General features: G+C 39.2%; 1 protein-coding gene across 2 annotated transcripts in view; it reads right to left on the bottom strand.

The window, feature by feature from the left end:
* abl2 (ABL proto-oncogene 2, non-receptor tyrosine kinase) overlaps positions 1-26,549 on the bottom strand; it is a 68,567-nt gene extending 42,018 nt beyond the window's left edge. The window contains exon 1 of one of the 2 annotated variants that reach the window (XM_062977773.1): positions 26,099-26,549. In XM_062977773.1, the coding sequence (XP_062833843.1) occupies positions 26,099-26,333 (235 nt within the window). In that variant the 5' untranslated portion in view covers positions 26,334-26,549. The remainder of the gene's footprint in view (positions 1-26,098) is intronic. The other variant, XM_062977774.1, reaches the window with a different exon arrangement.
* Between the last annotated feature and the right edge of the window lie 640 nt (positions 26,550-27,189).

The raw sequence follows: 27,189 nt of genomic DNA, 5'->3' as shown, positions 1-27,189 counted from the left end.
CCACCTGGAAACTGATGTCCTCACTGCGGGAGAATATGCGGGTCAAGAATAGGTCTCTTCAGCCACCTAAGAACCCACCCCCAAGACACCAAGGATGGAAGACTATTGTCCTCGAACTACGAGGGATCGCCTAAGTAAGTAAGTAAGTAAATAAGTTTTCCCACCAGCTTTCTCTGTGTAGGTCTGACCCGAGGAGCAGAGAGCTGGAGTAGGAATGGTCTGCCATGAGTCCGCCCCCCTGGCCAGGTACTCCATCCCACTCTGCAGGGTTTGAATACCTATATTTACTTGAATATAATGTGACAGCGAATGCAATGTGCACCTCAGTTTTTAAAGATGTCCATTACAAAAATAGGATTTGCTCTCAAATGTAATGAATCCGTGCCCTACATTTGGCCTGGTAAGAAGCCGGTAGTGACCATAAAAAGCCTGGTGGAAAGCTGCACCTCTCTGTCTGGCCTTCCCACCAGCCTTTTCATAGTCACTGCCACCTCTCCCTCCTCTATCCCCAGATAGGATCTGTTGCCCAATAGTATAGGCGAGTTTAGGTGCGTGATTCTAACGTGCCATTGAATCTAATTTTAGCAATGTAATTTAGCCAAGTGTTAGATTAGAAACTTTATTGATTTTCTGGCCACCCGGCTGATGGTGCTTGGAGACCCTTCAACTTGTAGCACTGGGGAACATCAACATCACCTTCTCAGAAACCCTGATGATCTTAAAAGAGATCTCCCTATTCCAATCTTCCAGCAATAACCAATATGGGTAAATAGTTGCCTCATTCCCTGTAGGAGCATAAACCCCCTACCACTAAAGTTTGTTCCATAATTACCAATGTGCACTCTCACATACTACCCTCAGTATGCCAATTTATTTTTTCCAGTGCCAACCTTGCTCTCAGATAAACAACTCTATTTTTTCTAATTTGTTACATAAACAAAATTCTTAACCAACTTAGAGTGACCGAAACACTTAATATTTGTCTTTTTTTAAACCTCTGTTCCCTATAAAAAAAACAAACCTACATCCTGGTTGAGTCTATCCAGATAACAGAATTTGTTTTCTTTCTAGTGTGTATTTATTCCCTTTAAGTTCAAAGTTTCTTATCTTGGATCTATTGGCAGCCCTCAAATTATTAACAAGATAGGTTCTGTAAGTTTGTTATTAAGTTGAATTTGTGTGTAAGTCGGAACAGGTACATTTTAAGTGTAACCCCAGTCAAATACATATAATTTTTACCTTTGGATAGCATAGGAAAAAGTTAACACCCCTGTGGTGTTTATTTTGCTGTCTATGCCCCTGTTCAGAAGATTTCACTTCATTTTCTGTCCCTGTGATAACTGGAATTTGATCATTTGTGGAAACAAGGATTTGTGATAAAGCTGCAATGGAGACGCCTTTTCCCCATGATAACTCTTCCAGGAGTGACATTCCCTTTCTAGGGATAGATTTCTTTCACTTCCTGTTATCTCGTAAAGCCCCTTTCTTTACTAGGAGTCATTTGTAAGTCAGATGTTTGCAATTTGGGGAATGCCTGTATTCCAATAAAAAACAGTTTGGAATAAAACTCTGAATGAATTTGAATATGATGGACTTCAAATACTTTGTTATTCATATGTTTATTGTAAACACTTCTGTCAATCAGTAGAACCTCTGGAATATTACATAGTACGTGCATGATATAGTGTAGCATGTAATTTGTTTGCCAAATCCAAATCAAACTAAACTTCCAGATGTTGAACAGTGATCTTCTGCATTGTGCTATCTATCAACTGATGTACAGGAGCAAATGTGGAAAGAGATCCCGGAAGATCAAAAGCGTAACAACAAATGATAATTCAGCATCAGCTAGTGTGCTTTTGAATGCTAATATCTTGAGAAGGCTGTCAAAACAGGGGGGTGTTCTGCCTGACTGTAGGCTTCTCGTGGGGACCTATTCCTCTTCTGTGTAAACAGAATGGAAGACTAGGTAGGGCTTTAGTTTAATTGAACAGAATATTTATGTTCTCCTGTTCTAATGACCTGAGCTGCTAGGTTTCTTATAGATCTATTTCTATTTCAGACCTGTAATATTAAGCTGGGAAAAGTAAAATACGTATAAATCACTTTTCACCTATTGAGATTACTTTATACAGCAATCTTTTCCTTGTGAATTAAAGACACCCAAGAATTTCAAGGTTTTTTTTAAAAAAATAATGATTTTCAAGGTAAATAAGAAACAAGTACAGGTTCAGCACCCCTTATCAGGAAATCTGAAATACTCTGAAATCCAAAATTGCCCACATGGGTGGCTGACACCTTTTCTTTCTGATAGTTCAATGTATACAAACTTTGTTTCATACACAAAATTATTTAAAAATATAGTGTATAAATTACATTCAGGCTATGTGTTAAAAGTATATAAAAGTAAAATTGCATACTTTGTTTTGACTTGAGTCCCATCTCATTATGTACATATGGGCAAAAAAGGGGATTTCAAACTGCAAAATAATTCTGGTCTGCGGCTGCTAACAGAAAAGAAAATGGAGAGGAGGAGGAAGAGGAGGATAGGAAGGGGGAGCCATCACCAGCTCATCCCTGTGAGGTCTCCCAAATCTAAGGCCTTTTCTAAGGTCAGATCTAGCACAGGTAGTGACAGTAGCAGCTCCTCCCATTGCTTCTGCTACTTGAAAAGCCTTTGTCGTCTCAGCCACAGAATTCCTATTAAGCAAGTGGTGGGACAGCACTTGAAGGGGAGGAGGAGGAGAGGGAGGAAGGCAGAGCCAGGGTACATTGGGAACAGCTCCCAACACTTCTTTCAGTAATTACAGTACCATCACCACACAGGGCACAGGATATGGAAGAACAAGGGTAGCACATGAATTATTCAACATGGAAGGTGTGGTGTCAAATGCAATGTTTCTGCTTCTTGAACAACTTGAGCAACAGCTCTTTGCTAGTTAAGCAGCAGTTACAAGAACTCATGAATAATCAAGGTCACGGAAGTTATGTTTGTGAAAGTCAGGGTCGACTATATATCCTTAGCTGTCCCAGTAAAGAATCATAAAATTGGGGTGTGAATAGTGGTAGCCATATTCCAAAACAACCTTGGCTGCCTATATTGCTATTCACAACTTCTTCTCAAGCAGCAATATAAAAGAAAATTGAGATAACCTGTTTCAGTCAGTTCCACAAATATCTGAAAATTCCAAGTTATAAGGAAAGTATCATTCTTAATAAAACAATTTGTTTGTTTAAGACCTAAGAAATAAATACATTTAGCTATATTAAGCATATGAATATTCAGTTATGAGCTCTTGGATAGTTTGAAATCCTAACAACTGATTTGCAAGGCAACCTTTTCTTCCAGCTTGAGTATTTTCCTATATGAGAAACAATGATTAATAGTAGAGCAAACAAGATTTATTTATCTGAAGCATTTTCACCTTGCTTTTCTTCCAGAAGTTTCTGACAAGAGCAGATAAATCTCTAAGACACCACTTGGCTTCAAGTTACTATCTTATGTATACAAAAATGTGTATGATTTCAACTTCACTAAATCACTAAAGCCCTACAAAAGTACTGCTTGTTCATATGTAAAGCTAAAAGTGGGACATGGGCATCCCATATCCTTCAACATCCCTGTATACCCAGCAGCATTCCAGAACTTTGTTAAATAAAGATTTGTTCAAACCAGTCTTTCAAGGATTGCTGATCAGAACAGCCCCATGACCATATGCAACTGAATGTAATTATATAGAGTTCTATAAAGATCTTTGCACTCAATTAGCGCAAGTATAGAATTGTGCTGGAAATGTAGTAAAGTTGGGAAAGGGATATATACGACCCTGAAATAGAAGCCAACAAGAAAACTTATATGGGCTGTTTCATTACTAGAATAACAGAGTCATAGACTGGGAAGAAACCACAAGGGCCATCCAGTCCAATTTTTTGCCATACAAGAATACACAAAGCACTCCCAACAGATGACCAGCCTCTTTTAAAAACCTCAAAAGAAGGGCACTCTTGAGACAGTGTGCTCTTAGGGCAGTGTATTCCACTGTCAAACAGTTCTGACAGTCAGAAGATGGAGCTTCTTTTCCTATAGTCTGAATCCATTGCTCCTTGAAAAGTAGCAGAAAACAACTTGTTCCATATGACATAATTTTAAATACTTAAAGATAGCTATCATGTCACTTCTTCCCTTCCCAGGCTAAACATATCCAGTTCTTTAAGCCACTTCTAATCACACATGATTTTATGACATTTTTATCATTTTAATCATCCTCCTATGGACTCGTTCCAGCTTATCACATCCTTCTATAGCAGAGTTTCTCAAACTGTGCTCCTCCAGATGGTTTGGATGTCAGCTCCCACAATTCCTAACAACTGGCTGGGATTACTGAGAGCTGAAGTTCAAAACACCAGGAGGAGCACTGTTTGAGAAAAACTGTTCTGTAGAAATACAATAGCAAAAAACACATCAATGCACTGTTGTAGACAGAATATATTTAATATCAAGCTGTTCAGCATGAAGGTGGTTGAACATGAAATCAGAATAAGGTATCTCTTATCATTTAAGGTACACATCCTGAAGGAAAAAGTCAAGCCCGGTGTTACATGGCCCAAATCCAACTGAGATTATATTAATGCCCTACCCCTATTCTAAGAAAAGAAAATGTGGGTTCTGGATTTCCCACATCTTTGGAATTAGAAGACATCAGAATCAAAACCAAGTCTGAATTAAACTTCAATTTAATTGTTCAAAAATCCATTATCATCATTTATAATTACATCATTTACTGTCTTTCAAGATACATATCTGTGTGACAGATCAAATCACTGCTAATATAACAAAGCTTAGTGTTGTGGTTTACTACTATTGTCCAAAAGAAACCACAAGTGTTTTGAGATACAGTCAGCTGCCTATTTATTCAACAGAATTTATCTTCAAAAAACATAATGGCACTGGGTTCTTAAATAAATTGAGCTGTTTCACAACCACTAAGCCAGATAATGATACTTCTAGTCACTAGAGGCTTACACACTGGAAGTTTGTGACATTCTTTTGCTAACCTCTGAAATCTGGATCATCACAGGAGGCAGTGTCAGACGCATACATAAGCACTCTCAGTTTCAGATCCCATTTTCTACAGAATGCCATTGTATCAATAATACTAATTATAAAATGATTATACACTGTATTATACCTTTGTTGATATTTATCAATGCACTGACAGAGGAGTCAGTATTAAGAAAATTAGCCTTTCAATTAAAAAAATAATACAGGTAGCTTGGAAAGACACTAAGAAGGTTTGAACTTCACAACTGCAAAAAGTGCAGGAATGCCCAACACACAAAGCAATTAATCACATGAAGTCCAAAGCTCTAGGCAACAGTGTACTTATAATGCCTGGCCTGCCATGCCAGTAATAATACAAACACCAATAAAGAACAAGGCACTTTTGAGCCATCTAAACAAAACACACTGATTGATAGTGATCAAATAAGGAAGATAAAATTCAATACCATTTTATACAATAGATTATAATCTCCAGAACAGGCGAATGTATTACTGTCATGGGCAAAGCTCCTTCGATAAGAAACACAGTTAAGTACACCAAAATAATCAACACATGTATAATATTTTTCTGTTCTGGAAAGGTCCAACAGAATATGATATTTAAAATTAGTTCAAATAATCTGTAACCTGTGTGCAGATTATTCACTGTATACCTTTTCTGAAATGCTTGGGATGATAAGTGTTTTGGATTTCAGATTCTTTGGAATTTTTGAAAACCTGTATTTTCATATACAGTACAATCTCACTTATCCAACATTCACTTATCCAAGGTTCTGGATTATCCAACGCATTTTTGTAGTCAATGTTTTCAATACATCGTGATATTTTGGTGCTAAATTCGTAAATACAGTAATTACTATGTAGCATTACTACCTATTGAACTACTTTTTCTGTCAAATTTGTTGTATAACATGATGTTTGGGTGCTTAATTTGTAAAATCATAACCTAATTTGGTGTTTAATAGGCTTCACCCTAATCTCTCCTTATTATCCAACATATTCGCTTATCCAACATTCTGCCGGCCCGTTTATGTTGGATAAGTGAGACGCTACTGTACTTATATAATGAGATATCCTGGAGACAGGACCAAGACTAAACATGAAATTCATATATATTTCATTTACATCTTAAAGATATACAGTAGAGTCTCATTTATCCAAGTTAAATGGGCTGGCAGAACCTTGGATAAGCAAATATCTTGGATAATAAGGAGGGATTAAGGAAAAGCCTATTAAACATCAAATTAGATTGATTTTACAAATTAAAGCACCAAAACATCATGTTATACAACAAATTTGACAGAAAAAGTAGTTCAATATGCAGTAATGTTATGTTGTAATTACTTTAATTACAAATTTAGCACCAAAATATCATGATATATTGAAAACATTGACTACAAAAATGCCTTGGATAATCCAGAACCTTGGATAAGTGAGTCTTGGATAAGTGAGACTCTACTGTAACTTAAACGTAATTTCACAGAGGATATTTTAATAATTTTGTGCATGAAACAAAAAGTACGCACTCTGAAACACCAGAAAGCAAAAATGTCACCAATCCAGCCACTCATTATGACAATTTTGGATTTTAGAGTATTACGGAGTTGTAGATAAGGGATACTTAACCTGTAGTCTGTTATACAGGTACACAGTTAATATTTTTGCTGACCTGAGTTAAGCTAAGTGAGCAGGCTTTAAAAACGTATGCCATAGAAGGTGTGAATTCATATAAAACAGGTTGTGCAAGTTTATGTCAAAATCTTTTTAGTGCAACATACCACCATAACTAGGCTAGTGCAAACTATGGCAGCAGGGAGAAACAGATCATGGGCTCAATATCCATGAAGAAAATAAGGAATTGGAAAAATAGACCATGTGGAGCCAGCAGATTTTGTCAGCTTGCCACTGCCATCACAGCACAAACTTGGAAAAATGAAGCTTCCAGCACAAAGCAACAATAGGATTATTGCCTTTGTTTCCATGGAAATTTAACTGAGAGGCTCCATGACACTGCTCAGTTCCTGTTATTTTTATCTTTAGCATATGGACAATATTCCTGAAGAACTGACTCAGAGACCAGCAAATTTCAGTTGGAATTACCTTCTAAACACAAACTAGAATTTCACAGAGCTTTCCTCCTATCAAATGTAAACAAAGTTGTCAGAAGAAGACTCGGATTTAGGTACAAATCCTACCTGTTAAATACTTAAGACAGTTTTCCCTCAGGACTTTTAAAAACTGGAATATGAGAATACAGTAAATTCTCTTTTATGTTTGTAACCAAGATTTACAAATTCCCAAATAAGAATATTAGAGCACTGTTTGTATTAAACCAACTCAAAGGACACAAAAAGGACAAAACCCTTCAAGATCTGTAAATGTCTTCAACAAGTCAGATGAAAAACACTATGTTTTTAACTCTATGTTTTAATGTTAATGTTATTGCGTTTTTATTATTTAATTGATAGTTCAATTTTATTATTGTTGTGTAGGCACTGAATTTTGTAATAATATGTTTGTAAACCGCTTTGAGTCCCCCATTTGGGATGAGAAAAATGGTATACAGCTTATCTGTCCGAACATGTCCCCCGCTACGACCCACCTTGAAGCTTAAGATCATCAGGTGAGGCCCTGCTCGTGGTCCCGTCAGCCTCAGAGGTGTGGCTGGCGGGGACGAGAGACAGGGCCTTTTCAGTAGTGGCTCCCCACCTATGGAACGCCCTCCCCAGTGAAGTCAGGCAGGCTCCCTCCCTCCTATCTTTCCGTAGGAAAATTAAAACTTGGTTGTGAGGCCAGGCTTTTGAATAACAATTAGCAGCACTAATTATTATTATGTATGCTGGAACTCAATTGACAGACCCAGTCTTTTAGACTCAAACATGCCCATCTGTATTTTATAAGTGTTTTTATGAATGTCTGATGTAATTTAATAACTTTTTAAATTTATTCACAATGTATTGTACAATTTTATATATGTGTTTTATTGTAAGCCGCCCTGAGTTTCCTATTGGGTGAGAAGAGCGGGATATAAATATTGTAATAAATAAATAATAAGTAAGTAAATAAATAAATTAAAATGTTACCAAAACCTGGAAAAGGAGCTGATGACATGGAAGACAGTATCAGCAACCTCAGATGAAATTATGTAGGAAGAAGTCACATACAGTAGAGTCTCGCTTATCCAACCTCCGCTTATCCAACGTTCTGTATTATCCAACGCAGTCTGCCTTTTAAAAGTCAATGTTTTTGTAGCCAATGTTTTCAATACATTGCAATGTTTTGGTGCTAAATTTATAAACACAGTAATTACTACATAATGTTACCATGTATTGAACTGCTTTTTCTGTCGATTTGTTGTATAACATGGTGTTTTGGTGCTTAATTTGTAAAATCATAATGCAATTTGACATTTAATAGGCTTTTCCTTAATCCCTCCTTATTATCCAACATTTTTGCTTATCCAACATTCTGCCGGCCCGTTTATGTTGGATAAGCAAGACTCTACTGTATATTCTTCAAATAAAGCCATGCCATGCTGTCTGTAATCCAACTATCCCCAAATATATATGAGATCTCACCAGACAAAGATCTGGGCGAGAGTTTGCTATAACCTTTGAATTTGAAACGGGTCTGATTAGCATCGGAAGATTTGGGTATTACAATGGATCATTCTATAAAAATGCCATGTAAGCCAGTGATGGTAGTGAAAATTGTAAAATACATTGTAGACACCATTACTTTATAATGACTCTATGATACAGCTCAGCTGGAGTAAAGTGTGGACTTATGATCACTGCATGTGAAAAGAATATTGTAGACCCGTAAATATCAGAGAAAGTGATAATGAAAACAGTGACTTCTCTATTTAGAAACAAAATATCTGATGCTGAGAGACCACAGAGTGGGACAGATATATACTACCAGGCTGACAGGTACTTCTTTACTGGATACACAGGGTACTAGACTATATGGAAGTTTTAACTGATACAGCAGGACTTTTGAGCTATACTACAAAAATTCCAACCGCAAGCAATATTCATCTATTATACAACTGCAGTTGAAAATGGTAAGATAATACATAAAGGGCTCTGAATACACTAAAAGTCTTCATACATAATTTTGTAGGAACTTTACTTATTACCACTTACAGTATAAATTTACAACACACCCACCCACACACATATACATGAATAGATAACTTTATAACTTATAAATATTGGACTTTACTTCCATATATAGATAGAACAATTAGGGTCATAGTGCAGTAGCATGAACACTGGACAAATTTTTCCAAGAAAACCCCATGGCAAGTTCACCATAGGGTTGGAAACGAGTTTATGGTACACAATATGATCAGGAGAAGGGCACAGAGTTCAAATATAAAAAAAAATTATGAGAAGAAAACTACGCAAGTACAAAAACTATCTAGACAAAATTACCTTAAATTGCTTTCTCATGTTTTTTTATAAAACATATTATGGATATATGCTTGGAAGTAAAACTAAGTTCAATGGGTTTTAACCAAGATAAATACAGGGTTATTACAAAAGGATGTCCCGATTTCAAAAATTCATGGTAATTGTTTTAGTGAACATACATGTATGAAACCTACACCAATGTGAAGGGGGAGTCTTCAGGTTTTTTTCCATGGTCAAAGATGTTCAATATGGCTGCTGCCAGTCACGTGACATACATCTAAACAGTAGTCCAGCTCTTGCCACACACATCGTAACATGTCACGGTCAATAATAGTGATTCACCTTACCACTAAAGTGAAACATAGCCTCATCACTAAAGATTAGTATGGCAGCAAAGCCATCATCTTCCATCCGCTCTTGCACGGCAGTGGAGAAGTTGCATTGCACAAAACGGTCATTGTGCGTGAGAGGTTATACCAATTGCAGGTGGTACGGGTACATGCAGAGACGCTTCTGAACACCTTCCACACCGTTCGTTGAGGTATCTCCAGGCTAGCTCTGTTTATGGTGGCCACTCATGCAGTTACTCCATCCGGGTGGCACGTATGAGTGTGGAAAAAACATGAAGACTTTCCCTTCACATTGACATAGGTTTCAGACGTGTGCGTTAACTAAAATGTTTGCCATGAATTTTTGAAACTGGGGCATTCTTTTTATAATAACTTTGTATATAAAGTAGGGGTAGGCATGTTGGGGTTTAAACTCTCATCTACCTTAGCAAATACCAAGCAATAAGGAGGAAGGGTAGAGACAAAAGATATAATAATACTAACAACAACAACAATTGTTTGGATTTGCTATCCAACAACATCTGAAGGACTACATATTGCTCACCAGAGTGTAAAGAATGGCAGCTTCAGTAATGCTTTGACAACCTCACCAATCTTTCCTTCTGCAAACTTTACTGCAAGACTACATTATCAAGTGACTGGAAACTTTTCTTCATAGTTGTCTTCAGGAAGACAGAAAGAATAAAGAAATTATATGAATAGATAGGAATGTTTGTTACTATGTGCTTACTAAATGTGCTGGTACTGTATCAGTTTTCAACTATAGGGCATTACATGGAGGAAGACTTGTTTTATCCTTATCTTTCCCATACAGACTAATTTTGGCAGCCTTGAAATAATCCTGATTTAAAATTCATCTTGCTTGATTTATGTGTTGCAAACACTATGAAAATCGCTCCCAAAGAAAGATATAGGTTGTTTCATGCTTACTGTATCAGAACATTGTATAAGAATCAAACTGTTGTATGCCAAAGCTGGAATTCCTCTGACCTTAAAACACCACACCGGTTGGGTATTATCAGCAAGCAGTTTATTGAAGAATATATAAAAGCCAAGCAATAAAAAACAATATAAAAGTATAGTCCTAAAAGGTATCTACAAAATGTAACCATTAGTCCATAACTTCTAAGGTACAAGGATAAAACACAAGGTACACGGTTGCAAAATCCAAAAGCACGAGGCAGCATAACATCCCAATATTCTAAACATGAACTTAGCAAAACTGGAACCATGGAACTAGAAAACCACTTGAAATTACAGAACAGGAACTTGGCAAGACAGGAACCATGAAACTAGAAATCCACTTGGAATCACAGAGCAGGAACTTGGCAATACTGGCATGAATAATCAATGTTGACCACTCTGAGGTAAAAAGCTTTGTCTTGTCTCTTTTAAAACCTTTCCTGCCTCATTCAGTGAGAAGAACACATTCCGTTTCACTTTCCCACCAGGTAACATTTTACCTTCCCTGTTTTCCCAAAGATAGGCTGACCTTCGAAGGACCTGTGAACACTCTTTTACAAGTCTTGTCATCTATCTTCAAGCTCATTAACTTCTACATCTGCATCTGACAAATCCTACTCAGAAAACTAATTCCCAGAGTGCAGAAGGCCTCTCTTAGGAATGTGGCCTTGAGCATTTTCCTTCTGTCATGCAGAAACCTCAGGCTACAAGGCAAGCCTGTCAACAGGCTCAAAGTCAGGCCTGTCAATAACCCCATCATCCCAACTGCGATAAGACACAGGCTCAGAAACCTCATTGACACCAGACACATCAGACACTATCACAGGCTGGACTACAACACAAACCACCAATCAGGAGGGAAATCTGGAAGATGTTCAACCTTACTGCAAACAGCTTCCATAGGAACTACCCTATATACCGTAGGTAAGTATAAGTCGAGAAATTTTAGTCAAAATATAAACTCAATTAGGTCAAATTATCCATGGGTTAATGTGAGCACTGTACCTTAACACACACACAGATATATGCATATATATGCATGAACACTCACAGAACCATCCCCTTCTCTGAGTAGAATGGCAAAAGGCATGAGCTTGGCCTTTCCCAAGAGAACCTAAAAGAAAATCCCTCTCTCTACTGTGGTGCTGCTTCTGGCCTTTTTAAATGCCTAGGCAAGGAAATGGCACTGGCAGCAATGAGGTGCAGCTGGCCACCCAAACTAGCACTTCTTCCAACTCTAGATGTTTTGAATTACCATGACTGTTAATCTTATCAAATACTGTCAACTATAGGAGTTATAAATTCACCTTAGTTTACTACTTCTACACATTTCCAATGTAAATGTACAATATATAAGTTGCAGTGACAAATTGCAGTATTAAATATATACAGGGCACCAAACTGGGAAAGGCTACACAATTGTACAGATGTTACTGCAAATCTTTATTATTGAGTAAAATCAGTACGTCTCTAAGAGTAATACTGTAATACCAACACTGATAAATTAGAACTCAAAAGATAGTGAGGTAATACCCAACAGTGTCATTCTACTGGCAGCAATGAGGAAGGATAATCCTCCTCTCCACTACAGTCACCAATCCACCACCAAAATCTATTCTGGAAGTCAGGGAAGCCACACAAAGTCAGTGTTCAGGCAAACTGGAAGACTGAAGGGGGGAAACGGTAAGTTCTTCTGCCTACATCTGAGCAACTGTGGCATTAGTGGTAACTTTTTTAGTCTCGGTGAATTCAACAATTTTCTCATATCCGTCTTCTGTAATATGCTAACAAAATCCATTTGCTGTTGCTGTTGTTTTCGTGTTCCAAGTGTATATCATGGGAAGGGATGCTGGGAATCAACCACAAGTTACCAAAAGGTTTATTTGGCTGAAGTTAACAAAGCCAGAATTGTTCCCTTACTGTATGTGAGTCACACCATAAAGCTAATAACCTGCTACTGAACCAGAATGCATACATAGAATCTAACAGTGGGAAAGCCTAAGCACTTCAGGTTTTTGTTTGAGCCGTACTGTTTGGAGTTCCAACAGCAAAGTCAAAGGGCGACTAGGATGTGAAAACATCAAAAAAGGGGAGACACTGAAACTCAAGTGAAACATGTGTTGTGGAACAAGCCAAATATCCCAGAAAGTGTCTTCTTCCCTTTCCCCGGAACACAATTCAGTTAGATTAGAAGGGCTGCAATTCATACACTCCATTCCTCTCAGATGCATCACTATAAAATCAGACAGTACTATTTGGTCCTATTTCAAATAAACAAAGAAAGAAAGAAACAGAGTTTTGTCATTTATTGTGTACTCAATAAGAAGCTGCAACCAAAAATAGTACACTTAACTTGTGGATGTGTATGATATATGCCTTCATGAATATTTTCATATTATATTTTAATTTATACATATATTTTAGAAACACACTGCATGTAGTAGTATGTAATAATCTAAGAAACAAGAAAAGAACACACTTCACATTGTCCTGGAACTCTATTCCTCACATTTAATTTGTTTCAGTTTTGCCAAGTTATCGTGTATGCCTGAGTATACCTTAAGGGCAGATTTGGGGGCCAAAATTACTGATTTTGTTTTGATCCATGGATAAGTTGAGGACAAAATATAGGGGCATAAACCAAACAAATATTTCCCTTGTCCTTTTAAGAATGCTTAAAAGGAACAGAGAGAAAGAGGATAGGATCTGTTTCTGTAAGGGTTTCAATGGGAGTGGTTGTAAATTGCCATCAGAAGAAACTGAATGATGTGCGTTACTTGAAGGGACCTTCTGCTCATAGAAAGAAATACAATGTCAGCACAGAGAAACTGAACAGGTACACAAGACGGAGGAACCAAATGACCGAAGGGAAAGAAATGAGTATTGTATGGGAAAGAACTTCTGGCTCCACCATGACAACCCACAAGAACAATCTTTTATATATACTAACTGGCTTCTAAGGCCAGTTTTGTAGGTATCACCAATAGGGTTTAGTGTCTGTCTCACTGGCTCTTCCATGACTATTTCTGGACAATCAAAATATAAGTGGGACTGTTTTCCTCCATCCAATTAATTCCTGGTTTAAAATCAGGAATAAACTCCAGCAAGATGCTGGAGAACAATGCTATATGTATATAGTTATGATAAGCCCTGTTTATCATGTTTTTCCATCTGGCAGCTTTGTAAGAATTTTTTTTTTCAAAGGCTGGTCTTGAATTTCTAACCCAGGAGGAATTACACTTAACAGTACTCATGACAGGAAAGCTACACTGGTAGTACTGTGGTATATAGGTTCCTCCTTTACTATGTGTATTAGGCATTAGTAGATATAAATCCCTATTTGATGGGATGCTTTTGATCAGTGATTCTCAACCTGGGGTCCCCAGATGTTTTTGGCCTACAATTCCCAGAAATCCCAGCTGTTAGGATTTCTGGGAGTTGCAGGCCAAAAACATCTGGGGATCCCAGGTTGAGAACCACTGCTTTAAATAGACCAAAGGGGGTTACTGCTATATTTGTTACTTGGGCTGTGATGCACCGTGGCATTATCATTATTACCGTGTTTCCCCTAAAATAAGACCTCCCCAAAAAATAAGACCTAGTAGGGGTTTGGGGGGATTGCCAAATATAAGGCCTCCCCTGAAAGTAAGACCTAGCAACTAAGGCTGCAGCAGAGTTCCATTGGGAAGCATGGCTGCAGGCAGAAGCAGCACTCATACACACCGGAGGGAGGGAAAGTGCTTGCTGGCCTTGCCTTGCCTGTCCCCCAGCCTCCGTGGCTGCTGCTGCGCTGCCTGCTGCCGTTTCTTCCTTCGGAGACAAGGCTCCGTCCTGGCCATGCTCCCTTCGCCCCCAAGGCTTCTGATTGGCTCCTGGAGCCAGGGCAAGGGAGGGTGGGAGGGAAGGAAGAGGGCTTGAACACTCGGCCTGCTCTTTCTGCTTCTTAAAGGTACAGGACGCATTGGGATTCTCCTCTCATCCTTATTCCTATCCTATGCCATGAAACTTATTATTTTATACTATTATTCTATTACCATATTATCATCATCATATCCTGTTAGTATTATTATATCCCATTATTATATTATCCTATTAATACCATATTATTATCATATTCTGTTATTATTATATCCTATTATTATATTATCTCATTAATATATTGTATATCATTATTTTATTACTATATTATCATATTATTATTATAGTATATTATATTATTCTTCATTCATGACTACATTGAAACTAGAATAGAGAGAAATCAGCATAGAAACCTTGTGAAACCTAAACTGCAAGAGGTACCATAGATTGTTGTAAATGTAAATAACGGTAGTAACAAGAAATTCTTGATAGGATTCATAGTTTGTCTGGTTATGCTGGTTTGTGATGACAACTACTTTACAGTATATAATAAATGTTCATTTTGTTGTTCAACAATAAATGTGAGCTCTTCTTCATGGAAAAATAAGACATCCCCTGAAAATAAGACCTAGTGCATCTTTGGGAGCAAAAATTAATATAAGACCCTGTCTTATTTTCGGGGAAACAGGGTATTATGTTTATTTCTATCCTGCCTTTTTCTAGTCTGAGGCTCAAGGTGGCTTACAACAGATAAATCAAATTCTGCTTAAAACGTTATATTGTACTAAAATAAAATAATAATTAAAATAATTGATATATAAATAACAAAACAATAATAATAATAATAATAATATAAATAACACAACATAGGAAAGGGCCTTTCCCCCAAGCCGTCAGTAGTCAAAGCCTTGTCAATGCAAAACTATCTTCACTCTTCTACAAAACGACAGCAACGAGAATACCAATCTAAATTCTCTGTGAAGGGAGTTCATAGTCAAATCATAAGAGTTGCATGGGTCATCCAGTCCAGCACCATCCAAGACAGCCAAAGAATACCTTAAGATCATGATGGGGAGGGAGGGGGAGGGGGAGGGGGGCTAGTAGGGTGTATCTAGATGCTGTTTTAAGTTTTAATATATCAATGGTTTTAAATTGTGTTTATATGTTTATTGTTTCTATTATTTTATGTTTTTTTATTTTCTTTGTATAATGAGGCATTGAATTTTTGCCTAAATGTATATTGTATGCCGCTCTGAGTCCCCTACGGGGTGAGAAGAGCGGGATAGAAATGAAGTTAATAATAATAATAATAATAATAACTTTCTGCCATGCAGGAAAAGCACAATCAAAGTACTCCCCACGGATAGCCATCCAGCCTTCGTTTAAAAGCCTCCAAAGATGTTTCCATCAACTCTGAGACAGTGAGTTGCACTGTTAAACAGCTCTTACAGTCAGGAAGTTGTTCCTAATGTTCAGGTGGAATCTCCTTTTCTGCAATTTTTTTCCAAGTCCTAGTCTCCAGGGTATCATAAGGCATGGTTTTCAGACCTCTGATCATTTTAGTCGCCCTCCTCTGGACCTCTTCCAGCTTGTCAATATCTCTTTTGAACTGTGGTGCCCGGAATTGGACAAAGTATTCCAGGTGAGGTCTAACCAAAGCAGAATACAAAGGCAGCATGACTTCCCTCGATCTAGACACTATATTCCTTTTAATTCAGCCCAAAATCCTATTGGCTTTTTTGGCTACTACATTACACTGTTGGCTCATGTTCAACTTGTTGGCCACTAAGACTCCAATATCTTTTTCACATGTACTATTGTCAAGCCAGGAATCACACATCTTGGACCTGTGCATTTTGTTTTTTTCTGCCTAATATCCTAGTTTCAGAGCCTTGGAATGGCCACCAAAAAAGCCTCCTCCTATGTACCCTTCAGATGTACCAGTGATGGTAATGGGAAGAGAGAAGGAACTCCACAGAAGATTTCAATACATGAGCAGGTTCATGATGCATTCCTTCAAATAACCTATTTAGTGTTATACAGGGAAATATCCTAGCAATATATCCTCATAATGGTCAGATAACTGGTTCCCCAATTTTTCAAGTGCTGCATTTCCCCCTCCCCTCCTAGCCTGAGCTAGTATAAACAGCAATCTACTTAATTTCAAATTGTGCTTCAAGGAATCCTGAAACCCTGAGAAGTTTATAAATGTTCCTCAAAGAAAAACACTAGAGAATTTTCTTAAATGTTCATCCATTCATTCAAATCTTCCTTGGTAGGTAAAGGTAAAGTTATCCCTTGACATTAAGTCTAACCATGTCCTACTCTGGGGATTAGTGCTCATCTCCATTTCTAAGCCAAAGAGCCAGCATTGTCCATAGACACCTCTAAGGTCATGTGGCTGGCATGACTGCATAGAGCGTCGTTACCTTCCCACCGGAGCGGTACCTATTAATCTACTCATATTTGCATGTTTTCTAACTGCTAGATTGGCAGAAGCTGGGGTTAACAGCGGGAGCTAACCCCGATCCCCAGATTTAAACACCAACATTTTGATCAGCAGGGTCAGCAGCTCAGCAGTTTAACCCTCTGCATACCCAATTCTACCTGTTTGGCGTAGTCTACGCTCAATTGATGCAGAAACACTGAATCATGACATATTTGAAAAGATCTGGGCTACACTATATAAAAATGCTGTGTGTCCCCTGTAAGAATTCCCCAGATTTCTGTGAAGAACTGAAAAGCTCCATAGCATTCAAATCCACATACCCTGTTTCCCCGAAAATAAGACATCCCCAAAAAATAAGACCTAGTAGATGTTTTGCTGAATTGCTAAATATAAGGCCTCCCCTGAAAGTAAGACCTAGCAAAGGTTTTGTTCGGAAGCATCTCCAGCGCCTGCCAAACAAAACACCAGAGCATGCAGGATTGGTAAATGTCCATACCAGTTGTACATGAAAATAATGGTAGTAACAGGAAATTTTTGACAGCACTCAGTTTGTCTGGTTATGTTGGTTTGTGATGACAACTACTGTACAGTATATAATAAATGTTCATTTTTTGTTCAACAATAAATGTGAATTCTTCTTCATGGAAAAATAAGACATCCCCTGAAAATAAGACCTAGCACATCTTTGAGAGCAAAAATTAATATAAGACACTGTCTTATTTTCAGGGAAACACGGTAGTAAGGGCACATTTTTTTCAAAGACAGTAAAGGTTGAAAACCATGTGTGCAAAATAGGAAAAAAATATAGACCTGCTTAAAGCAGCACCTTTGTACAGCTATAAGCACATACGTTTTTCCTTGTGCTAAGTACTTATCGTCCACCTACAATATTCAAATCAGGAGATCAAAAAGATTAGTCTGCGAGAATTTATAGAGTAGTTCTTGCCAAATATGCTAAATACCCCCAAAGGCATTTCAAATGATCGCACTAAAGATAGTGAATTATCCTGTGAAATCTAAATAAAGAATCCAACTCCACTTATGCAAAGGTTTAATTTAAAAACAGATGATTGCCAGCCGCTTGGGTTCCACACAAGAATGTTTTAAAAACAACAGATCTGATCAACCAGTAGCAACAAGAGAAACTGCATATGACCCTAGGAACTGAATGAAGTATGTCAAGAGATTGTGAAAGAATTAAGAAACCAACCACAGGGTTGTTGTATGTCTTTCGGGCTGTGTGGCCATGTTCCAAAAGTATTCTCTCCTTCTGAGGATGCCTGCCATAAATGTGGGCGAAACGTCAGGAGAAAATACTTCTGGAACATGGCCACACAGCCCGAAAGACATACAACAACCCTGTGATCCTGGCCATGAAAGCCTTCGGCAACACATTAAACCAACCACACTTTTTAATCTCAATGTTTCCGACCATTCTACTCTGAATTGCATTGTAGCTTGCCCGCAGTCTCCCAGACATAGATGCTAAGAAGGGTTGCTGGCTTTCTTCCAAGATAGGACACACAGAGTTCTCTTCTGCCCCCATCCGTGCCAATAAAGATCACTGTTAAACAGACGGTTAATGTAAGGATAGCTGAGTGGGCATAACAATGCCAGCAAACAATTTTTTTAAATCCCTCATGAACAGCAACGATTATATTCTTGGCAGCTTGAAACCAAGTTTTGACTGCTGCACCGCTCAACAGTAAATTATGAGTATACTGTAACTTTAAGATATCAAGGAAGTTACCTTGAAAGGGATCTTATACCAAAGGAAGACAAGACAACAACCAATAGGTCAGCAGTGACTCACAAAACAAGCAGGGTACTATTTCACATGTCACTAGTGGTACACATATGAGAAAGAGATCTTGGCAGAAAGGACAAAGAAGATTCATGGTATTTGTCACAAGCTGATTGTGAAATAAATGAGCTGCAGGCAAAGTTATGCACTTGTTTTAGTTCTTTAGAACAACCTCTCATGACCGCAGTACACAAATCTGGCCCCTCTAAAAGAGTATGTGCCTTTGACATTCACCTTTAGTATATGAGTGATTAAAGGACCTCAGCACAGTAACAACTGCGTGTACACAAGATTGCATTCTACTGAGCAATCCATGGGCCCTTAGGAAACTAAGGTCCTCGGAGGAGGCTTACTCCAACCAGCCCAAACCCGACTACCTTCACCCAGAGGACCTTTTCACTGGCCGCCCCCACACTGTGAAATGACCTGCCTGAAGAACTCCTACAGCTAAATCAGCTGTCAGAATTTAAAACACAACTGAAAACATTTCTTTTCTGGCAGGCCAACCCAGTCAACTCTGAACCATGGACTCGGAGCAATGGGTTCAAATTACAAGAAAGGAGATTTCACTTGAACATGAGGAAGAACTTCCTGACTGTAAGAGCTGTCCACCAGTGCAACTCTCTGCCTCAGAGTGTAGTGCTCCTTCTTTGAAAGCTCTTAAACAGAGATTGGGTGGTCATCTGTTGGGGGCGCTTTGATTGTGCTTTTCCTGTATGGCAGGCGGTTGGACTAGATGGCCCATGCAGCCTTTTCCAACTCTATGATTCTATAAGTTTAGGATTTAGAATCTATTACTGCTGCATTTTGATATGTGTTTTGTTGTATGCTGCCGATAAGTTTCCGGTCCCAATTCAAAGTGCAGGTTATCATCTATAAAGCCCTACATGGTTTGAGTCCAGCCTATCTTCGTGGCCGCATCACCCCCTATCTCCCACTTTATATCTACATCTACATTCTGTGCATTAAGCAGGGCTACAATATTGATTTCATTGATCTTTTAACAGATTCTATTTTAATAGCGGTTTTATCCAATTTATATACCTGGTTTATGTAATGTTATTATTGTTTGCATGTTGGTGTATTTTATTTTATGCATTATGTATTTTATGTATGGTATCTTTGTGTGCTATTTTGTAAGTCACCCCATGTCCCTATAAGAGATGGTGGCAGGATATAGATAAAGTTATTATTATTATTATTATTATTATTATTTTATAGCAGTGTGTATTTTGGATGTGTTGTGCCCCACCTTAAGCCTTTAAAAAAAGGTGGGTAGTAAATAAAATGTATTTTTATCCCGCCAACATGTCAAGGGGAGACAGTGGTATTCCTGGGAAATCGCCGTTACCTGCTTTAGATTCCTGAAGGGCCAGGTGCTCTGTTTGAAGAAAGACAAGAGCTGGGTTGCTGTGAGTTTTTCAGGCTGAATGTTCAGTAACACTATTTCCTGACATTTCACCTGTCCTTCCAACGGCAGGCCAAAATCTTTTTATTCAGGCAGGCGTTTAAAGATGTTTAAGTCAGGGGGTGCTGTGGTTTTATATGATTTTATGGTTTTAAATTGAATTGTTTTAAATATTAATGATGTTTCCTACTGTTCTAATATTTGTGTATTGTATATTTTAAGTTGAATTGTAATACTTTTTAATTGTGAGCCACTCTGAGTCTCTGTATGGAAAGAGAAAGTGGGATATAAATAAATAACAATCATCATCATAATCCTTTCTGCCTTGGTCAGAATACTGTGTCCAATTCTGGGCACCGCAATTGAAGGGAGATGTTGACAAACTGGAAAGCATCCAGAGGAGGGCAACTAAAATGATCAAGGGTCTGGAGAACAAACCCTATGAGAAGGGGCTTAAAGAGCTGGGTATGTTTAGCCTGCAGAAGAGAAGGCTGAGAGGAGACATGATAGGCATATACAAATATGTGAAGGGAAGTCATAGGGAGGAGGGAGCAAGCTTGTTTGCTGCTGCCCTGGAGACTAGGACGCGGAACAATGGCTTCAAACTACAGGAAAGGAGATACCTCCTGAACATCAGGAAGAACTTCCTCACTGTGAGAGCTGTTCGGCAGTGGAACTCTCTGCCCCGGACTGTGGTGGAGGCTCCTTCTTTGGAGGCTTTTAAGCGGAGGCTGGATGGCCATCTGTCGGGGGTGCTTTGAATGAGATTCTCCTGCTTCTTGCAGGGTGTTGGACTGGATGGCCCGTGAGGTCTCTTCCAACTCTACGATTCTATGATTCTATGAATGTAGCATTGCCAACAGATATCTGAACAAACCTTTGCAGATGCTTGTCACAGATGTAGGCAAAATGTCAGGAGAGAATGCTACTGAAACATAACCATACAGACTGAAAAACGCACAGTAACACAGTGATTCCAGCCAGGAAAGCTTTGGACAACAAAAAGGCAACAGCATTCACAGGGCTAAAAGCAGGGGTCCTCAAACTTTTAAAGCAAAGGGCCGGTCCACAATCCTTCGGACTGTTGAGGGGCCGAATTATCATTTGGGGAAAAAATCCAAACAAATTCCTATGCACACTGCACATATCTTATTTGTAGTCCAAAACAACAACAATAACAATGAAAGAACAACAATACAATATTTAAAAATGAAACTAATTTTAACCAACATAAACCTATCAGGATTTCAATAGGAAGTGTGGGTCCAAAATTATTTATTTATTCATTTACAACATTTATATCCCACCCTTCTCACCCCAAAAGGAACTCAGAGCAGCTGTATGTACATACAATATATTATATTATTAGCATAGCACAATATTAGCATTATACTATATTGAACTATACCACTATATTGTAATATTATATGTAATATATAACATATAATTCATATTATTATATGGTATTATTGTTAGTATTATATTGTATAAAATGATAATATTATTATCAATATTATATGTATATACGATATATTATATTATTAAAACTGATATAAAAACATTATATTATAAATGAGGGCGGGGGCCAGGTAAATTACCTTGGAGGGCCTCATCCAGCCCCCGGGCCTTAGTTTGGGGACCCCTGGCTAAAAGGGTTGCTCTGAACCCAATCAATCCATCTAGGGGCTCTTCCACACAGCCATATCACCCAGAATATCAAGGCAGATAATCCACAATATCTGCTTTGAACTGGGTGATCTGAGGCTCCTTCCACACAACTGAATAAAATCCCACATTATCTGGAATATATGGCAGTGTGGACTCAGATATCCCAGTTCAAAGCAGATATCGTGAGATTTTCTGCCTTGATATTCTGGGTTACATGGCTGTGTGGAAGGGCCCTGAGCCCACACTGACATATAATCCAATTCAATGTGGATTTTATACAGCTGTGTGGAAGGGGCCTAAGACTCTGCAGTGCCTTTCGTGTTCTTTCATTCATGTCTAGGCAATGCTGTGTTTGGTGGTCCCTATGTAGACTTGTCCACAGCTGCACAGTATAGGGTAGACTCCTGCAGTGGACAGAGGAACCCTATGATCCTTTTCCGAGCGTAACATTTCTAACAGACCTCTGAACAAACCTCTGAGGATTCTTGCCACAGGTGCAGGTGAAACGTCAGGAAAGAATACTACTGGAACATGACTATACAGCCTGAAAAAACTCACAACAATGCCGTGATTCCAGCTAGGAAAGCCTTGGGCAATACAAATAAATGAGCATTCACAGGGCTAACAGGGTTGCTTCACACTCAATCAATCCATCTAGGGGCCCTTCCACATCTACTTTGATAACCCAGAATATCAAGGCAAATAATTTATTTATATATTTGAGTCAATTTTTACCCTGCTTTTCTCCTGCACCAAGGTGAGACAAATAAAGCGCCTAACAATACCATAAGAACATACAAAGTAAAAAATTAAAAGAGATTTAAACCCGATAAATTCCTTATAGCAACCTATCCAAGTTGTCAGCGATAAAACCCTATTTACAAATATAACGTTAATCATATTGGGAGCCACAATATTGGCTTTGAACTGGGTTATCTGAGGCCCCTTCCACATCACTGTATAAAATCCGCATTGAACTGGATCATATTATTTATTTATATCCCACTTTCTCTCTCCATACGGAAACTCAAGGCGGCTCACAATCAAACACATTATTATATACAGTAGAGTCTCACTTATCCAACACTCGCTTATCCAACGTTCTGGATTATCCAACGCCTTTTTGTAGTCAATGTTTTCAATAAATCGTGATATTTTGGTGCTAAATTCGTAAATACAGTAATTACTACATAGCTTTACTGCGTATTGAACTACTTTTTCTGTCAAATTTGTTGTAAAACGTGATGTTTTGGTGCTTAATTTGTAAAATCATAACCTATTTTGATGTTTAATAGGCTTTTTCTTAATCTCTCCTCATTATCCAACATATTCGCTTATCCAACGTTCTGCCGGCCCGTTTATGTTGGATAAGTGAGACTCTACTGTACAACTATACAATAATAAAACAGTATATCATCATATATTATCAGTGGTAATTATATTTAATATATTAGTATTACTATATTATAATAGTACTAGCTGTGCCCGGCCACGCGTTGCTGTGGCGAAGAATGGTGGTATGGGAAATAAAGTATTGAGGAATTGGTGGTAGTTAAGGTAAAGGGTAAAGGTTTTCCCCAGACATTAAGTCCAGTCGTGTCTGACTCTGGAGGTTGGTGCTCATCTCCATTTCTAAGCTGAAGAGCCGTCGTTGTCCGTAGACTCCTCCAAGGTCATGTGGGATGACTGCATGGAGCGGCGTTACCTTCCCACCGGAGCAGTACCTATTGATGCACTCACATTTACATGTTTTTGAACTTCTGGGTTGGCAGAAGCTGGGGCTAACAGTGGGGGCTCTGTCAGTTCCCCCAATATTAGTATTACTATATTACAATTGTATTGTTATGTATTATATTGTATTATTTTAATTATATGTATATACAATATATTAATTATTACCATAGCACAATATTAGTACAGTAGAATCTCACTTATCCAACATTCGCTTATCCAACGTTCTGGATTATCCAACGCATTTTTGTAGTCAATGTTTTCAATACATCGTGATATTTTGGTGCTAAATTCGTAAATACAGTAATTACTACATAGCATTACTGAGTATTGAACTACTTTTTCTGTAAAATTTGTTGTGTTTTGGTGTTTAATTTGTAAAATCATAACCTAATTTGACGTTTAATAGGCTTTTCCTTAATCCCTCCTTATTATCCAACATATTCACTTATCCAACATTCTGCCAGCCCGTTTATGTTGGATAAGTGAGACTCTACTGTATTATACATTACTATATTGTACTATATCTTTATACTGCAATATTATTAGTAATATTACATGTAATATATAATATATGATTATTAGGTTGCTGTGAGTTTTCCAGGCTGTATGGCCATGTTCCAGAAACATTCTTTCCTGGTGTTTTGCCTACATCTATGGCAGACATCCTCAGAGGTCGTGAGGTCTGTTGGAAACTAGTCAAGTTGGGTTTATATATCTGTGGAATGTTCGGGGTGGAAGAAATAACTCTTGTCTGTTTGAGGCAGGTGTGAGTGTTTCAATTGGCTACCTTGATTAGCATTGAATAGCCTTTCAGCTTTAAGTTCTGGCTGCTTACTGCTTGGGGGAATTCTTTATTGGGAGGTGTTAGCTGGCCCTGACTGGTTCATGTCTGGAATTCCTGTTTTCCAAGTGGTGTTGCTTTTTTACTGTCCTGATTTTAGAGTTTTTAAGAGTTGCTGAAATTGTCCACATGCTTGTAAATTTCAATGGCTTCTCTGTGTAGTCTGATATGATAGTTGTTAAAGTGGTCCAGCATTTCTATGTTCTCAAATAATATGATGTGTCCAGATTGGTCCATCAAGTGCTCTGCTATGGCTGACTTCTCTGGTAATTATTATACAGTAGAGCAGGCATGGGCAAACTTTGGCCCTCCAGGTGTTTGGGAGTTGAACTCCAAAACACCTGGAGGACCGAAGTTTGCCCATGCTTGCAGTAGGGTCTCGCTTATCCAACCTTCACTTATCCAAAGTTCTGTATTATCCAATGCACTCTGCCTCCCACCTGGATCCACAGCTATTTTTTTAGGCAGCAATGTGCAGTAGGCCAACATGCCCAACAACAACACAAGTGCAGCCATGCTCCCAAACAAGTGGCAGACTTGTAAAACATGTTATGGTGCTTAATTTGTAAAATCATAATGGCTTTTCCTTAATCCCTCATTATTCAATATTTTCACTTATTCAACGTTCTGTCAACCTGTTTATGTTGGATACGCAAGACTCTACTGTATTATTATTGTACTATATTATTATCCCACAATATATAAATTACACCACCAGCATATTATACTATTAATATTTATTGTACTATTAATTATTATTGTACTATATTATTATCCCACAATATATAAATTATACTATATAATATATAGTATATTATACTACAGTGGAGTCTCACTTATCCAACATAAACGGGCCAGCAGAACGTTGGATAAGCGAATATGTTGGATAATAAGGAGGCATTAAGGAAAAACCTATTAAACATCAAATTAGGTTATGATTTTACAAATTAAGCACCAAAACATCATGTTATACAACAAATTTGACAGAAAAGTAGTTCAATACACAGTAATGCTATGTAGTAATTACTGTATTTATGAATTTAGCACCAAAATACCACGATGTATTGAAAACATTGACTACAAAAATGCGTTGGATAATCCAGAACGTTGGATAAGTGAGACTCTACTGTATTAATATTATTATATGGCAGTGTCGCTCAGTACAAAGCAGATATTGTGGATGATCTGTCTTGATCTTCTGAATTATAGGGCTGTGAGGAAGGGTCCTAAGTTATCCGAGTCCACACTGACATGTAAAGCAGTTCAGTTTGGATTTTATACAGCTGTGGGGAAGAGGCCTGAAAGAGAAGAGGCAGCACAATCCCACGCAAGGAATGCGAAGCGAAAGGGGCCTGGCCTCCTCCTCCTGGGAGACTCCCGTGGAAAGAGAGGGGCGAGGCGGACCTTTGTCTGAAGCGACAGGGTGGTTGTTGCTTATCTCTCTATACAGCCGCCCCCTCGCTCTCAATGGCGCCCCTGAGAAGGAAGAAAGGGGAGGGGAAGGGAAGGCTCCCCGCCCCTCCATGCCGCCCGGCTCGCTCACCGTGCTGGGCGAAGACGTTGAAGCCGCTCTCGGCGCTTCGGGGGCCCCCTGCCGCCGCCTCCCTCCTCCGCGCGCCGGGCCTCGCGCCGGCGCCACTGCTGCTCCCTCGGAGGCCCTTGGGCTGCGGCTGCGAAAGGGGCAGAGGCTGCTGCGGCTGCTGTTGCTGAGGAGGCTGCTGAGGCGGCTGGAGGGCGGCGGCGGGCGGCTCCCCGACGCGGCCCACCTGCTGGCCCATCCTCGCGGCCCCCCTCGCCCTCCTCCTGCTGCTGCCCCGGGCCCTCGCCAGCGCCCTCGCCCGCCTCACATGCCGCTCCGCCCGGCTCAGCCCAGCTCCCCACAGGGCTCCTTCGGACAGGCCCTCCGCCTCCTCCTCCTCACAGACTCGCCCCCGCGCGCCCCGCCGCCATCTTAACCACAGAGCTCAGCGCCAGGGATAGAAGGGCCCCTTCCCTCTTTCCCCCTCGCACGCACGCCCCCTCACCCCCACCTCCAGTCCTCCAGCCCGAACCGCGCTCCGCCTCAACTTGTGGGCGTGGCCCCGCTCAGGCCCCGCCTCTTCCAGCCCCGCTTTTCCCAAGGCGGGGCGTCACTGCGTTATAGGCCCAGAGAAGTCGGACAGAGTAGAGAACTAGATCAGTGGTTCTCAACCTGTGAGTCCTCAGATGTTTTGGCCTACAACTCCCAGAAATCCTAGGTAAAGATTTCCCCCCGACATTAAGTCCAGTCCTGTGGGATTCTGAGGGTTGGTGCTCATCTCTATTTCTAAGCCGAAGACTCCTAGGTCACGTGGCAAGCATGACTGCATGGAGCGCCCTTACCTTCCCGCCAGAGCAGTACCTATTGATCTACTCACATTTGCATGTTTTCAAACTGCTATGTTGGTAGAAGCTGGGGCTAAGAGTGGGAGCTCACCCTGCTCCCTGGACTCCAACCGCCAACCTTTTGGTCAGCAAGTTCAGCAGCTCAGTGGTTTATTCGGCTGCGCCACCGCGGGCTCCCTCCAACTCAAAATATGCCATTTGTGATCACCATTTTGAGAGAAACTCAAATGAAAATGGAATTATTTTGGTTGTTGTATGTTTTCCGGGCTG

This window comes from Anolis carolinensis, chromosome 4 (assembly GCF_035594765.1).
Source record: "Anolis carolinensis isolate JA03-04 chromosome 4, rAnoCar3.1.pri, whole genome shotgun sequence".
Lineage (NCBI taxonomy): Eukaryota > Metazoa > Chordata > Lepidosauria > Squamata > Dactyloidae > Anolis > Anolis carolinensis.
This window is presented reverse-complemented; position numbering and strand designations above follow the sequence as displayed.